The sequence below is a fragment of the Plectropomus leopardus genome, chromosome 9 (assembly GCF_008729295.1).
Source record: "Plectropomus leopardus isolate mb chromosome 9, YSFRI_Pleo_2.0, whole genome shotgun sequence".
Classification (NCBI taxonomy): domain Eukaryota; kingdom Metazoa; phylum Chordata; class Actinopteri; order Perciformes; family Serranidae; genus Plectropomus; species Plectropomus leopardus.
The window spans coordinates 10,871,592-10,889,488 of NC_056471.1; the positions used below are offsets into that span (position 1 = coordinate 10,871,592).

Genomic DNA, 17,897 nt, shown 5'->3' on the forward strand with positions numbered 1-17,897 from the left:
ACTGATAAGACCTAACTGGGAAGCAAAATTGGGTGTCTGTGTCATCGTTTTCAAAAGTCTCTGTTTTAGCCCGTCTAGACTGAAACGCAACCCCAGAGATTTACTTAAACTACAAACTAAACTTACAGACAAACAAAAACTGGGTTATTTTCAAAGGTCTCTGTTTCAGGGGTTCCAAAACGGCAGAGTAGTATGGATTCAGGGTGCAACTGCAGCAGTAGATATGCGTTTTAGTGTGGATGTAGCCTCTGTCACTTCCATTCAAACCACTCCTAATAATAAATTCAATAACTTATTTAATAAACTCTGACCTTCAACTTGACATTAGTGCATAAAAATAAGTCCAAAAATCTGCACGGGTATTTCCTTCCCAAAAGCCTAGCTTTCTGTCCTGATGTTTCTTTTTAAGGATTGAATTATTAAACAAGTGTCTATATAAGGTTACAATATCAGACTAAAAAATGCAGCACTGCTTCACTCAATATTTCCTGACTATCTACATCAGATCCATGACTTCACATCCTGTTTTTTTCGCATCTGAAAACAAAACTTACAGCCTGACACAGAACAATTTGATCAAAAACTGGATTAAAATTTAGTGCCACAACAAATATAGCTACGACAGCCGATTTATCGGCTAAACATCGGTATCAGCCAATGTTTCCCTTATTGACTGTTATTGGCCTATCAGCAAATAAGATGACTTTCACCGATGGCAGTGGCCTATGCTTTTCAGTTACATTATATTAATTTCGCACAGCCTTGAAAGCAGAACTTGAGATTAACAGCCACAAACTTTAATTAATGAGCAGGTCCAAGAAGAACAAAATAACTATTTACTCCAGTCAATAAAAATACGGATTGGGTGAAGATAAATTATAACGTCCTCATGATGCATTCACTGTAAACTTGTAAAATGAAGTTTAAGTAAGAAGCTTGTAAGAAGCAATTACTGTTGTTTGAAGGAGGAATTTGTTGATGTCCTCACAGTGATATAATAAAGTAAATATAATATAATAAATATAAATATAATATAAACTGATATTAGAGAGAGAATTACGACATACACAGTAAAAAGGCTTTTGAAGCAGATGCTATTTTTTTATATTTTAAAGATGTTTTTTATGTGAAATGTTATATTAAATGTTCTTTCAGAAATTTGTATGATTGAATTTGTGCTCATTCAGTGGTAGTCTAATGAAGGGATGGAAGCTGTTCAGTTAATTTTTCATAGTGTAGATTTCTTTGTTTCCATGGTACAAAAGGGGAAATAAATCTCATTTAATACAAAATAACAATATAAAAACACTGATATCGGTATTGGCAATCAGTCAACTTGTTATTTTAAACATCAGTATCAGCTCAGAATGTCAAAATCAGTGCATCTCTAGTTTTAACTATAATGTTTATACTCATTATTCAATGTAAATACCACTGACATCACTGATACTATAGTCTTGATTTATCACCAACATTCGATCAGCCCAGTACTTGACCTCTACCTGTACACACTCTCTGTGACACAGACCTACATACATCCCATCAGCCAACAGTAATTCATATCTGTCCTCTAGGCCCGCCCAAAGGGAAGCACCCCCCAGCCTCCTCTCATCTGTTCCATATTGATTGGCTGAGCAGCCCTCTGTGCGCTGCTCTGTTTATTGATTATGGCTGCCTCATAGATTCACCTCGAGTCTTCTTTAACCGACCCTCAGAGACCCTGGGAAATACTGCTGCCTACATCCCAGTGACAACCCAAATCGTCTTCTCCATGAACACTAATTAGTCTTAATGAAAGATTTGTTACCACGATGCCTGAACTGGACACAAAATCAAATGCAAGTTAGTGACTGGTGGAGCCAAATATACATCTAATTCTAAAAATTCTGTCGTTAGGTTCTATATTCTTCAGACAGATTTCCTACCAAAAATAGCCAAAGCTTAGCCTGAATCTCACCACACACATGTCGGATATCAAAGAGAAGGGTAGATAATATAGGCGTGAGCCTGCAGGGGATTTGACATGAAGCTAGCGATTCACTGACGTCCTTATTACAAACCAAGTCAATAGCAGATTATGGTAATGTGGTATCTAACTGAGGGGAACAGTGACTAATATTCTCCATGTACATACAGCATCCCTGGCAGTTATTTTTAACCACTGGAAACATGTAAAATGAGCCAGTCCAGCAAGTGCTTTCACTGAACATGTGAAAACAAAGGTGCATATGGAAAAAGAGCTATTATCCATGATAATAAATGCTAAAAATACAGGCACTCTGCCACTTCATGACTTGTGTATGTGAACGGAAGAGAGAAGTCAGAGAAATGCAAATTAGCTCCAGTATCCTGTCTCACATTATGCCGACAATGTCGCCATCATCATTACTTCCCCGATGACTCCACAGACACACACACAAATGAATCACTTCGCCATTAACATTCGATGTCTCTATCTATTATGTTTTTCCTTCTCTCTTGTCTTGATTTTCTCTGTCACCTTTGCCCTAGTCCACCCAACCCCTGAGCCTCCTGCCCCCTGCTCTTTAGGCAGGTGCCAGCGAGTGTGTGTGAGCATGTGTGTTTTTGTGTGTGTGGTGGGAGGGCTTGCTTCTAGAGGAAGTGGCTAGTCATAAGAGCCAGCTGATGGGTATCACCCTCATCCGGAGCTCCATTCATCTCCATGCACAAGGGCCCATTCACCCGCTGCTTTTCACACTTGCCGACCCCCAAGAGCCCCGGGCACATTCCCACACTCACACGCTTTACAGAGGTGAACTGTCACTCACTCAAGACATCCTACACAGATGCCAGAACAGGCACCCAGATGCAAACACGTATACACACATGCACACTCCTCCACACAGGCATACTAAATAGAGACCCAGGAATAGGCCGCTTTTCTCATCTGACTCATTATAAGCGGGCCCTAGGGCCCTTCCTTACAAACAGGTCTCTATAGCTTCCACATCCAAAAACTCTTTGAGAACGAGTGACACACAGCAGGAAGAGGTGTCACTTTCATTTTTGCCATCTCCCTCTGCTGTGAATCTTTCTGACACGCCTGTTCCACAGCCCACCATCATACCCATGGACTGCGGTGATATGCGTGACACACTGAAGAAAAGATGTCATATTTGATGGCAGAAGACTGAGAGGGTTGCCTGGATGGAGAGAAAGTCTGTAGATATCCTGAAGTGCTGACAGTGTCTGGATCTAGTTAAGCTCTGGGAAAACCTGAATATTGGCAGTGATCCTTAATCAAATTATCAGTTTCAAATAGTTTCCTGACATGGTAATTGATCATTGTTCGTATTTCTTTTGCAAAAGAGCTGCGTTTACACTCAAACAATTTTTACATGGATTTTTAAAGAAAATCTAGCAATGTTCTCATTAAAAAAGACAAAGAAAAGGCAGTTAACAGAAGGTACGCCATGCTGCATGTTAGCCATTTGAGTCCAAATCGCCATGTTGTTCTTTAACTGTATGTATGCTGGTGCTGCTGTCTCTCCACTGGGTGCACACTGTGACTAAGACATCATTGTACCCCCTCCTCCCTCCTTCCCTCCCTCTCTGCTGCTTTAGGCACCATGTTTTTTCCACAAGCGACATCCCTTGAAACGTTCAGCCGCAGCCTGACCCTCATATTCACATCACATTCCCTTCTGAGCAGCGGACCTTCTCATTAATGAGGGCATTTTGGGTGTGTTTACATTTCATTACACAGCTCTCGGTGGGGGTGGGGGTTTCAAATGTGTTCTGCAGCTCTTTAAATGCATTCCTGCAAAATTGAACACACTATAAAGCTCTGGACGGGAGGAACTTCATAAAGTCTGTTTTTATGAACAGGTAGTAGAATCATACTAAATAATGTGAAATGCGTGTAATGTGTAGGGATATCTCCTATTCCCCAACACACAAGAGCAAATTTCCTTTTTGTGATAGTGTTCGACATTTGCCAGCAGCTAGCACTCAGTGTCTATAAATCTGCATGAGTGCTGTTGCACATAATGCTTTATTTCCAATCCAATTCAAAGCTCATAACTAACTCTCATAACAACTGCTACAACCACATTACATTAAACTTCTGTGTGGGAAAGGCTTCTAGATTCTCTGATATGAACATTCACTGGCCTCTGTCTCTCTGCCAATCAGGTTGGAGCATTTCCAGGACTCTAAGGCTTGGTCCACAAGGACGCATATTTTTTAAAACAGGGTTTTTTTCCCTCCTTTGTTCTAAAAAAAAAAATCTGAGAAAAGATGATTTGACTTGAACGGGATAATTATTGATATCAACTGATATTATTATTAGATTTTTATCTTGATAGCATTTTAAGCCATTTGTCCAGCCCTATGGAGGAGTGATTGCATATTTATGTGGAAACTTGTAAAAAGTTAGCAAGATTAGAGCCTGAACTATTTTAGTTACATCTGCCATTGCACAAAATGTTGCCTCATTTATGATGCTTCACAAGCCAAATATACACAGCAAAAAACATTACCCCTGCCTGCACGTCAACACTGAAAACAGAGTTTCTGAAAATGTTAAATCTGGACAGTTTTTTTTCAAAACATTCAATTTAATTGACCTAAAATGCAGTTTGCTTGTGGATAAAATGCCAAAACAGATAAAGAAAGAAATATACCTAGGTACATGTGGACAAGGCCTTGGGTAACTGAGCTAGCTTTGTGAGATATTTAATGAACAGGTGTTCAATGAGTAGCTGAGGTGGATTTCTGCTCAGTTTTCTGCAATTGAATGGAGTTTTAAAAAGCTGCTTGTTGCTATAATCTGCAGCTACTTGTTAGTACCAAACCTTTGTATTATTACTATTATTATTATTATTATGTGCTTTTAGAAGCCTAACACTGTTTAGTATGCTGTTCCTCCCTGTTTAGTGTAGTAGTTTAAATAAGATCCAGAATCAAGACAAACCAGCAGAGGAACCAAAGACCCAACAGATGAGATAAGACTGAAAGATAAGAGTCCCACACAGGGGAAATTCACAATATCCGTAAACTCAGTGTTTAGCACACTACAACTTTAGTGAGGGACAATGCAGACGTTTGTCATGCACCATGTTACACACTCTACATTGTAAAGCTAGTGATTTAGTTGATGAGGACCCTTCACTTTCCAGTGCACTCATCAGCAAGCACACTAGCCCTCCACGCTGGACAGTAGTGGGATCCGATCAAAGAAATTCAAAGACAAAGTGATCATCGTCTTTTGACAGCTGACCAGCGACAGAGACAATTTCTATGGGAGTAGGTTCCATTCCCAAAGCTACAGCTACGTACACTGCAGAGGGAAAGGATGAGACATATAAACAGCAGAAGCACATTTGTGATCACTGCCAGTTGGGATAAGATATTCATGAGATGGTGAAAAAGTCCTTTTATGTGGACAAAGGTCTCTGGAGATTTGGTTCCCAAAAGGAGGAAGAGGCCAAAGCTCTGGTGGTGAAGCTTTGCAATATCCTGGCCATTACAAGATTCAACCTACAGCAGTGGGAAAGCAATAACTCGTCTGTCAATAGCTACCTTCTTGCAGATGCTGGCTCTATCCTGCACTGACCTTTGAAACCAGACTCCTATGAATCCAGACCCTCCTCACATTGGAATTGTTCATCAGAAATTTTATTTCATGAGCACTGCCCCACTGCTGACACTATGATCACCATGTAGAGAATCTGTAAGACTTTATAGCTAATATCACCTCTGAGGGTATATTGTCTCCTTTACCACTGAAGCTAAGATCTTGATCCAACGTCTTTGGGACAAGAAAAGATAGTGGGACGATCCAAGGCTCCCTGAAGACTTCTTACATGCATGGCAGACTGGCAAGCAGGGTTACCAGACCCCTAAACGATATCACTGCCACAATGCTATTTGAGCCCAAACATTGACACGTCAATGTTGTCTTTTGCATTGCGTCAAGGAGTGTGTACTGCTCAGTGGCTCATCTGGTCTCAGAGAGCCCTGATGGATGAACTGAGGTTTTAGTCCTCACAGAAAGATCTAGGATTGGCACCAAATTCCAAACCACAGTTAGAACGGTTTGCTGCTTAATATTACACGTTTTCCATTGCTGCTAAAAAGGGTAAGCAATGAAAGCTGTCTTATATTCTAGATTGAAAATTTGAGGCTGTCAGATTTCTCCTGGTGATGTTTACTTGTGTAGATCTGAAGATTTGATTAATATTAGGTTGTATTTACTCTAGGCTAAATATTCTTGGTTTATAGCACTGCTTTGTACTTGAACCATACACTAACCGAGTGCACAAGTGAATTGTGTTGGCTGGTGTGGTAACAGGTATACATAAAAATCCTAGAAAACAATTCAATGCCTCATCTCTGAACAGACGTATGTCTCTATTCAACATACAGAACCAGAAAATTTAAAGCATATAGAGTTTGTTCCTTAGTCTTTCCTTCATTCTGAGCCACAGTGATGCTCAAATTTTGTCTTTTGAAAAAAATGCATCATGTTTTTTTCCTCTCCATTGATCATTCTATGAGCTCCGATTGATATCTGCAACTGCATCCAGGCCAGTGAAAACGGAATAAAGACCAGTTTTTAAATGTCAGCCACGTATCAAAGTGGAAATGCTAAAATCAATGTCTGAAAGAAGTAATCAAATGTCTGTCACTGAGACACACACCTGGCAGAGAGTCAGGAAGGCACAGTTGTCAAAGGGTATCTCCTGGAAGTGTGCGACTTCACTGTAGTGAGTGTGAGTGAGCCACAGGCAAATTCAGAGGAGTCGAGGATGGAAGGAGAAAAGCACGGCTGAAAAGCCTCAAGGGTGACAAACTCTTGTCAGAATACAAAGGAGGGATAAGTGCAGGGTTAACAAAGAAGAAACAATTTCGACTGGCATTTCTTTTGTCTCGCTAAGACATGGAGTTATGTTTGGGTGGCATAATGGCACACATTATCACCCACAGGAGAATGGCGTCCTCACTGCTCTGACCAAGTAATTATTTTTTTTAACTTCCTTGTTGACCATAAATCTTGCATCCCATTGCCAGCATGCTATTATCTCAGTTGAAAATGCAACAGCTCTTTCTCTTGAACATATACTCTAATAAAGATCAGATTAGAAAAATCAGGTCCTGAAGTGCTAAAAGTTGAAATATGTATTGCGCAAGCCTGCGCGCATGTCTTTGTTGAGGTTTTAGGGAAGGATGGTTTAACAGTGTGCGTTCTGCCAGAAAAAGATAATCGGATTGTGATTCGTAGCTAATTAGATATGCACTTAAAGAGTCGTTTTCCCTCTTTGTTCTCATCGCCTGGGAGCCCCGATCTGCGCTCTGGCTCTTTGTTTTCCTGTTCGGTTAAAAGAAAGAAAGAAAGGCGCACTGGGATCAGCGGCAGCCGTTTTCAAATTCATATAGCTGTAAAACCTGATGTTATATGACCGTTGGGTCTCTACTGCTGCTACAGAGGTTGGTTTTAAATCCCCGTGGCTTCTCCAGAGCGCAAAATCAGGCTGCAATCACGAAGAGGAAAGCAGCAGAGAAAAGAAGTCCTTTGCCGTCCCACGCAACAGTTACCATGATAACCCACTAACAAACGGGAGTTTTATCAGTAGGCCTATATTTTTTTATGCGATTATCCTGCGCATGTTTTAAACCCGTGGAGTTCAAAGCGCTCTTTACGAAGTCGATCAACAGATTGAGGGGATGGAAAACGGGCTGCACACACAGAAAATGCAAAACGCCAGTAAGCATAATCTGCTTCCAGTGAGGTGATACTTACAGGCATATGTCATGGAGAAGCTATTCCCCATCTTGACCATATCCACCTGCGGCACCAGTTTGGGGATGTCCTGGTGGTGCGAGAGGGCGAATCGAAAAACCTCATATTCGTGCGATTCGGTGGGGAACAATCCTCCTGTTGAGCAGCAAAGAAACAGGAGTTAATGTTGGACCCGAATCAGAGGGAAAACACATAAATCAAAAGGAGGCATGAAGCAAACTTGGAATAAAGGTTTCAATGCTGAGACAATAGGTCTGTTGCGTGTGCGCCATTCTCACCTATATTGATGTTACTTGGAAAACTTGAGCTTGATCCCAAGCACATCCCCAGTAAACTGGTGTAGAGAATGGTGAAGCTTCGCTGCATATTTCCTTTTGCATTGGCGAAGGGAAAAAGAGCCGAAATCCACGCATAGGTTTGTCCGTGTGTGAAGTTAAATCCCCGCGCGTCTCCGCCACTCCTATCGCCTCCTGTTAGAGCAGCTTGGACACCGACATCGATTCAACACCGAGACAGTTATCGCAATGGCGAGAGGAGGCACCTTTCTCTCTCCTCTTTTCCCTCTCTCTGCTGATGCTCTCTTGTCCTTGGCTGCTGTTGTATGAGACGGAGAATGACTTCAGCATTAGGCGCACTGCAAAAAATGCGTCCGTTTCTGTTTTTAATGCTGTTGAGCCTCAATGTCAAATTTAATATTTTTTATTTTCTCCTTAAACGGCGGATTTCTCCCTCAGTGCGACAAGATGATTCCACTTGTATATTGTTTGCTGGGTAATTTCGCCTCTTTAAATAAATGTCTGGAAATAAGTGTCAGTGCAACAAGGTAGATCAGAGCAGATTGCTCATAAAGGACATGACATGTCGACACATTGCAAACATCAAATTTCGCAAAGGAAACAAGGGACATTTATCACCTTGCATGCATGTCTTCACCTCCGAAAAAACAAAAAATGACACTTTCACTGTGAATGCTTTACGCAAATGACTCGTAGGCTGAATATTTTTTGCAGTGTACACCCTCAGCGCGCACCCACAGGTCCCTCGGGAGACGCACGGGATTTCATGGATATCCATTCACTTTCCCGCACTGCAAAAGTATCCAAATTACTACCTACAATGAATTTATAATGTGCTTTTATTTTGAAGTTAGTTATTTTGCATTTATCAAAACAATTCAAGATAAAATGTGCGACCTTTTTGGCTATACTGCATACTGAATTTCTTTGAATAGTTACACAATTACCCAGCAGCGATTTTAAGGATATATGAAGCACATGTAGGGAAATGTAGGGCTTTTAGCTTCTGCAAATATATAAAGCAAATGTTACAAGTTTTTGCAATCCAGTTTAGATTTAAATCCTTACATTACTTTATATGTTTGGGATACTCAGCCTGCTTTGCCCAGGGGCCACTTTTGCACAATAACAGGAGGCCAGTAAATAAACGATCGTTGATATATTTATCAGTATATGTACTAAATGAATTGCTTGTCTAAAATGGTTTGACATTTGCTATCATCACTCATCTTTTCCCAGAAGAAAAACCAGTCTCAGCAGCCCCACAGATCAGGTGCATGCAGGGGCGTTTCAAGGATTTGAGGACAGTTGGGGCTTAAACAAGGTCTCTGTCTGGGGGTCAGCGGGATCCAGTGGTGTAGTAGTTGATGAGGTATGATGCAGGTGAGGGAGAAGGAAGTTAGTATATTCTCCTATATATTCCAATGGCTTTTTGGCTGATGGGTGGGTTTACTGTAAAGATCTAGAAAATCATGTGATTATACTTCATATATCTGTGTATAACCTCCACTACACCACTGGCGAGACCTTCCATGTCTCTTTTTTTGTTTGTGATTAAAATGCACTCTGGCACGTTATTTACATCCAAAATACAAAAAAATTCCTCGAGTCAAACAATTTATCTTCATTGTGAATTAGAAAATGCTCGGCAAGCCAACATGCACCGTATGTGACACGTAGGCCAGAAATATAACACTGTGTTAAATCAAAGGATTTTTTTTTCCAATTTTTCAACTTTGAAACTCAATTGTCAAACCAACATGGACAAGAAATCCCTCAAGCATTCACAAAAAAAGGGAAATTTGAACATGCCAAATCCATAACAACTGAACTCCATCTGCTGATGAAGATCATGTGACTGAAAGCTTGAGAACAGCTACTAAACACATCCTCTTGTGAGTCTGTTTTCTCAGCTGCTGTTTCCAAAATCAAGAGTGAACATGTAATCTCAATTTTATCTCCCTTTGCAAAGAGAACCAAGTTTAATCATCAGCATGTGGTCGCATTGGAAAACATTTGACACAAATGGTTTTGGTTCAGCATTTCTAGCATTATGAAAGTCTTGCTGTATTATTTACATCAAAACAAACTTAAAACTATGTTGACTGACAGGTTACAGTATTACAATGTGTCTCTGCAGTAGTTTAGATGAAACCACATGATGCTGTCAGTTGTAAGAAGACTAAATATATATTTTTTCCCATTTATAAAATCTGCTCTTCCTTCCAAGTCCTACATTTCTAGCTTGGTTAAAAGAAGGCTTAGATGAGTCATTCTTGCCTTTGCTTGGTCAATTATACAGGATTAGAAAATAAAAACAATAAATGGATGGAAATGTCTTCACCAGGGATAGCTGCACACTGATATCATGGGAGCTCAAGCACATGGGATTTGAAATGCAAGAAAATTTCTGGAGTTCTAGAAGTTTTAGAATGGGGATGTAAACTCTGGATAATGGGCTTAACATTACCAGGATTTATTGTTTAAACTGGCTAGGTTAAATATAATTTTTTGGGAATTCTGAATGTGAAAGAGGGCTTTTGCTTTGCATGCTCCCCCCCTCCCTCTCACAGTGCAGGACTGGCAAACAGCTGATAAGGAGGGTTATGATTCACACCATGTATTTACAGACAGCTACAGCCAATTATTTCCTGAAGAAAAGGTACAAGCCTCCGTGCTTTTGTACACACTGCAAAATTAATAAACACTGCCGATATTCACATGAGATTGATTGCAAACCACACTCTGGTGCAATGCCCTGGTGCTTCTTTAGAAAGTGGAGTGGTAAATCCTGTCTTTGACACAATTAGGATTAGAGATGAGCTCACTTATCAAGGCAGGGCTCTGTCTTTAGTTAAAATCACTTATTGTTTCCACAACACGAAGGCATCCATTAACACATTTCTCCCAGAAAATGAAATTTAGAAGATTAGAAGGTTATGGTGAATTGGAGTTCCAGTGTTTCCAATTGAGCAGGAAAAATTCTGATAATCACTATGACACTGACTGCAGTGTGTTACACACTTGAGCAATAGAAATGCAGTAAGTAAAAGGTTATCTAATCTATGAATGATGGATGTCCTATAAATACAGGCAGAATGGTCAATTTTCTTCGCTTTTGTTCAAAATGATGAGTGCTTAGCTCAAACAGAAATGGCTGGGCAGGCTTTCAGTGCAATACTTCTCACATTTTTTGGCATTTTATTCTCTGTGTGCAAGACCACGTCTGATTTATGCATATTTCACCAGCCTGTTTCATAGTGCATATTTCAGTGTTTGGGTGTGCTTTGTGTGTACGTGTTTGCCTGCAGTGCCCCATGTGTAATGAATGCCATGCAATCTTTTTTAAACTCCTGATTAATGCAAATAGATCTTAGAATAGCATTAGTAAGGATGGCTAAATATTCTATGGTGCTAAGTGGAGGAATAACAATCACAGTGCTTGTTGTTCGAGGTTAAAAATATCAACGCCATCAGACAGACACTAAAGAAGGAAATACGCTGTCTTTTTATTCCTAAGGATGTCTTCATCATGGATCATAATGTAAGTGTCTGTCTGAGGGTTTTTAATAGAAGTCTATGTGAAGAGTATAATGAGGCTAATCCGTCAAAATCTGCTGGTTCCACTCCAGTTTGAGTGAGGAGGGGGGAAAAAAAGAAAAACTCCCCAGCGTGTTACTCCTATAATTGAGCCACCGCACCACTTGTGCTGTCAAGTGCTTGTGTACGTCATACTGCTGGAGGCAAACTATAAAAAGTATGTTGTTGCAGAGGTGACAAAGAACAAAATATGTCAAACAGGCCGAGGAGTACATGTGGAAAAGCAGAATAATGTCAACCAGCCATGACTCTCCAGGGACAGGAAAAAAAACTGGTAGGAATGATGTTGTTGGATGCGATCAAAAATTCATGTTAACAATTTAGCCATATTTGGTGGGATACACTGTTACCCAACCTGAATTCATCAGTTTGTTTAAATAAAGCTACTCGAGGAAGCTTGCTACAAACAGAGCGTCATCACCAAACTCTATAGCTCTACAAACTCTGTAGCCTTTTATAGCTAACTGTTTTAGTGTAACTGTCACCACATTTCCTTCATGTGAGGTCTCACTACTTCTATCAACCCCATAATACAGCTATTTACAACAAACAAGTTAAACCAACTATGAGCTACTGCCCAACACCAAACAGCAAGCAGACTAGCTATGTGGTAAAAAAAAAAACAAACAAAAGAAAAAAAAACCTCAATAGTTTTGTAATGTAAGATTAAAAAAAAAAAAAAAAAACGGAATTTTTAAGCATTGGCAGTAAATAAATATTGGACTCAGATTTACCAGATGGCCATAAACATGACTCTAAATGAATGCTAATGTCGCCCTGTGTCTGCTGGATGTGAATTTAGTCAACTACTTCCTCATGTTTTAGCCCCAAATCTTACACAAGCACTATGGTGGTGGTTGTGTATTTGTCAGCTTGCTTTGATGCCCCCTATTGGCAAAAAAATCAATAAAAGCTCTAAATGGCTGTCTATGAGAAGAAAATGCACACATACACAAACTAACACAACTTTTGTGAATCTTCATTATATCTATCTGGCAGTCAATGAATATATTATATATGCCTACTTCCTTTTTTTTTCTTGGCCTGAAAATAGTTAAAAATCAAAAAGCCAAGAGCACCAATTTTTAATACTGGGATTAACATTTTAAAAAATGACCTCTTTGACCTGTATAGCAATAACAGCCTTGACGATACTTACAGCAGATAACAACTAAAGGCCCAGACATACCAAGACCACTGGTTTAAACCGACATCAAACTAATGGTGACAAAGGCTGACTGTTACGCTGCCAAACGACACCTGTCTTGGCCAAACAGCCACACTAGAACACACTGCAAAGATAACTAACATTTACACCCTGCACCTGCATGAGAGGAAATAACTCTCATTACCAGCAGGCACCGGTAGTCTGTATTTGTCATTCAAAAAGGGAATCTCGAAGACTGAAAGGACAGATTTAAGACGCAAGTTAGCCAGTTAGCACATAAAAAAAGCCAAAATGTTGAAAGAACAAATGATATTTACTGTGTTTACAAAAAATAACATAAACAAAAACCAACAATATCCAAAGAGCTTAATGGCTTAAAAAACGACAACTTACCTGATACCACCAGTTTGTTTCGTCTTCATGCCCTTTTGACTTAAGTTTGTTTGCTTCCTTTCACTTTACTTTACTTGTGAACTGAGTTGAACTGCCAATCAGAGGGATTTCACTCACCAACAAGCTCCGCCACCTCCTCCATTTCAACATGCTGAATCGCCTGGGAAAAAAAGCAGACAAGGGCTGGTAAGGGCCAACTAGTGCAGATGGTGTTAGACAAACCTTAAAAAACAATGGCAACAGACTCTCGACATTGACGAATGGTTAACCATTGGCTTGGTGTGTCAGGGCCCAAGCACATCTCTGCTGTGAGAGGCCCTCAGTCGTAACAGTAGTTTACAATTTACTGTAAATGTTTCAGCAGTAAAAAATGTAGCATATAGTTTTTGGTAAACACAATAAAAGAGGACTGAGAGCCTCCCATATTATTAGAAATTTCATCAATTCTATGATATTTTCCAGTCCATTTGCCTTTGAGAAAACTAAAATGTATCAAAGAAGGCAGGCCAGAACAACTGAGCGTGCTATTGTTTCCCATCCTTCACTAACAAAAGAAAAGAAGCATAGCAAAACACAATCTATACAGCCTGAGACAGTGTGAAAATTGTCCTCCCATCTCGTCTCTCTCCATGTGATCTCTCAGTTGTGCAGAAGTGATCAATCTTCATGTCACACACAGAAATCAGTAATGGATTCTGATAGTTTTGGCCTGTTACTCGCTTTATCTGCACACTTGATTACAGCACTTGTTGACTGACTGGCAGACACTGTGGAAGTACACCGGCCTTGGACAAATGCCTGGCATTATCACAGAATCGATAGGAAGCAGGCTGGCCTGAACTCAGTGCATGCCTGATTTCTGCTCTGTACCTTAATTGGGATGAGTTATATTGACATGTGGCTTAATTAGTGGCCCCTATAATTGATTTAGTGGGGCTGCCCAGAGAGGAGGCAAGCCTTTTAGAGGTAGGAGAAGATTGGGACTTCTAAAAATACTGACACTTTAAAAGGAAAGTTTTAGTCATTTAAAGTAGCTCTCTATGATATTCAAAATATTTACATAGCCTTAAACAACTATTTGCTATGCAAAAGTAAATAGTGGAGTAATGGTGTCCTAAGAGAGAATGAAGTCTCGCTTTCACTTAGCTTCTCAGTTCTGTGTTGTAGTAGACGGTCCAAGCAGTACGTGCATGTTAGTGCACGTGAGTCCAGTGTGTGTCCCATTAGTTAGTTATTTGCTGCAACTCGGCACTGCTTTCATACAGCGGCTACCATTGATAATGGCACGGCCTTTTTACAAAAGTGTACACCTACGCCCACCTCCCCAGTAAACACTGTTAGCTCTGTCAGCACTGTTTGCACTGTTAGTACTGTAGCATCTCCATGATGGATCTACACTCTGAATATCACGTAGATCAGTGGTTCCAAACTGGTGGGTCGTGGTTCAAAAGTGGTTCATGGGTCCATCCTGAATGGACCGCAAGTGACCCCCAAACATGTAAAGTTTGTAAAAAACAAACTTTAATTTGAAGAACAGACCCACAGACTGTAAAGAGCCTTATTTATCATGCCAATCTGTTTTTTTTCCCCCCAGTATAGCAGTGATTTTATTGCTCTGTTCTCGGTATTATTTTTGCCAATTAACATGCTGTGCTTTTGCAGCATTTTTCTGTCACTGGCATTGAAGCAATAGTAAGCTTTTCTTTGGTTTCAGTGCTATTGAATTACTAAGTTTTAAGTAATTGCACTTTATTCTTGCAATATATTTTATTTCATTGTATTCTAAGCCCATGTGTTGTTTACATTGTGTGAAATAAAATTGAATATGTGGTCATTTATCTCTGTGTGAACCTTAAACTAATGACAAAGGAGCAATCTGGGCCCCATGGCTGAACCAGTTGGGAACCACTGGTCGTTATCTCTTGTGGTTTTGAACAGATGATATATCAAAATGTATTACAGTATTACATAAACAATCACATAGATTTGCATAAATGAAATGTAGTTACCATGTCACATTTGATATATTCTCTGACAGATGCATGGTTTTTGAACAGAAAAAACTGACAGATTCCATGAAAAGTCCAAAAAAACTATAAGCTCCAAAAACAGTTGGGCACTGTTTTTAGCTAAAGTCACTCAAATAGGAGTAATAGTGCACTGGGGTCTGTTTTCAGCTGCAGATTTGGTGTGCTGCAACTAAAGTGCCTAATGAAAAATGTATCACTTAAGGTAACCACGAGTTTCCATTCATTTCCTTATGATAAGAAATCACCTTAAATTATGGTTCAGATAAGTACTGATCAAATAGTACATTAGGTATGTTATTTTTTGTTATTGTTACATGGCAATAGATTTTTGTTTCTAATTTATCTGCACTCAGCTGCATTTCTACACAACAATAATGTAACTTTAAAAAAATCAAAGTAAACATGATGTTCACTGCAATTTTCAAGTACCAAATTGATATTTTCTTTTGCTTAAAAAAGGGAAAAATGGAAAGCCTACATTCCCTTCTTGTTTGATATTTATACTGCAGTGACATGAATGGAAATCAATCGATGTCTGTAGGAGGAGGAAAACATTCAAAGAGGCACAGCACTAGTACTGTAGCCAGTGAGCTACAACATGGAAAAACATTGGCACAGTCCTTTCAGTTGCCAAATATTCAACATGCATTGCAGATGGTCACATTTATTTGTAATATTTGTATTATTCAGCGCCATACACTCAAGGAGGCCGTTTATGATCACAAAGCACAGATGATCAGATAATGCCAATTATCAAACAGGCACACAGTGAAAACAGAAAGGCATAAGTGTTGTGGGGAATAAACGCACTCTGTTCCTGTCTACCCTTTTCAGGTGTTGGCTCTCTCTCTGGCTCTGACTCTACCTCCCTCTCCCTCATATGCCTACCTGCATAATTGCCTTTCCCCTCCACTGGCCGAGGGGGAAGTCGAGCTCTCACAACGTTACCGTGGTAATACTGATTGATGGAGTCGATACTTGTGCGGTTCCAGAACATCGAGCATTGGCGCACACAGACATGACAAATTTCAGGGTGCAAATTATAATGGCCTGATTAATCCCCTCTAGGGAAATGGAAATATTGTGAATACCTATGAACTCATGGAGGACGTAGAGCTATACAATAGGACCACACTCAGGGGGCTTTTGTATCCATTGTCTAGCTGTACACACACAGGGGGAAGGATGAGGAAGAGGAAATTCATAGCTAGGGCTGAGTAACTATGTGTGAAAGGGGAGGCAAATGATAAATCAGGCAAATTTCAAATGGAGATTTTTTTGTGTGATATGATTGGGAATTCATCTCTCAAAATCCTAAGAAATGATTTTCACTACTCACTTCCTGATTAATAGGAACTCAGTGTGAGCTCTGAGGAAATGGTAATTCAGTGTGAAGATGGTGTATCAAGTATCTATAACCTATCAGTTTACAGTCAGCCTATTTACTTTGATCATGGCTCACTGACCTGAGGTTTATCATTGACCGTGCAATAAGAACACATTCCAACAACATTTGCAAAATAAATCAAGCTATAGAAACCCATACATGAACTTGGTCATCTGTAATAACTGATTTGTTTTCGAAGCTTAAATAAAATATCAAGTGACTGAAAAGTTGCTTTTTGTTAGAAGGTTATAGTATTCATTCATATGTTTTGGGTAAATAACTCAAAACCATTAGAAATGATATAAAAAAATAAGCTAAGTATGATAAGACCATGTACTATGTAAATACAAGCTAATTTAAGCTTATGTAAGGTCAAATAATTAAAAAAAAAGGCAGTGGTATACTTTGCTAAAAAAAACTCTTAGCACAGAGAGGTGGAAGGTAATCTGTAATGGTGGCTGTAAGAAATGAATAATCTATTAAATAATAATCTAGCTAGATACTAGAGAGAGGTGTATCATATTCTACAGACTGGAAGAAGAGGAAGGAGAGGGCAACAATAAAGACATTGAAAAATCATCGATGCTTGTTTTTCTGGGTAAAAATAAATATCTGTAATAACAAACAAAATTTCCCAGGTGATTGATGTAATCCACAACTGTTTCTACTACTTTTTACTTCTGCCGTGCATTGTTCAACGCCCTCCGTTGATGATACATCCTTGATTATTATGGTTTTACACAAAACTGATGGAAACACAGGCTGGAAAGGAACTGGTTAAAGAAGCAGAGATAATTTGGTAGAAAGGGGGTTATGAGTAAAATTTCTGATAACCTTTTAGGACTGTTTGTATGTCAATCTGAAGAAAACATGGCTTTTTTTACAGCAGAAACTGTGGCTTCTCATAGTATGTATAAACTATACAACAAATTCCTTGTGCTTTTTTAGTTAAACATTTAAACGGGCAAAGTAAATTATTGTTATGTGCGAAGAAACCACAGCTCTCAAGTGAGAACATATTCCTGTAAAACCCTGAAGAATAGAAATGTTATTAAAATGAAAATACTCAAGGACCTAAGAATTAGTTTTGGAGTAAATGGGTTTTGATTTATTTTGTGTTGGTGTGTGTGTGTGTGTGTGTGTGTGTGTGTGTGTGTGTGTGTGTGTGTGCGTTCAACACTCTAAAAGTTCTGACAACCTTTTAAGACTGTTTTTATCTGTGCTTTTACAGAAACACGCCTCCTTCACAGCAGACATT

General features: G+C 39.5%; 1 protein-coding gene across 1 annotated transcript in view; it reads right to left on the reverse strand.

Moving 5' to 3' along the window:
* The window catches only part of gria1a (glutamate receptor, ionotropic, AMPA 1a), an 87,558-nt gene extending 79,188 nt beyond the window's left edge, over positions 1-8,370 (reverse strand). Inside the window, 2 exon segments of the mRNA XM_042492814.1 lie at positions 7,766-7,900; positions 8,044-8,370. Coding sequence (XP_042348748.1) covers positions 7,766-7,900; positions 8,044-8,131 — 223 coding nt within the window. The 5' untranslated portion in view covers positions 8,132-8,370.
* Positions 8,371-17,897: the final 9,527 nt, after the last annotated feature.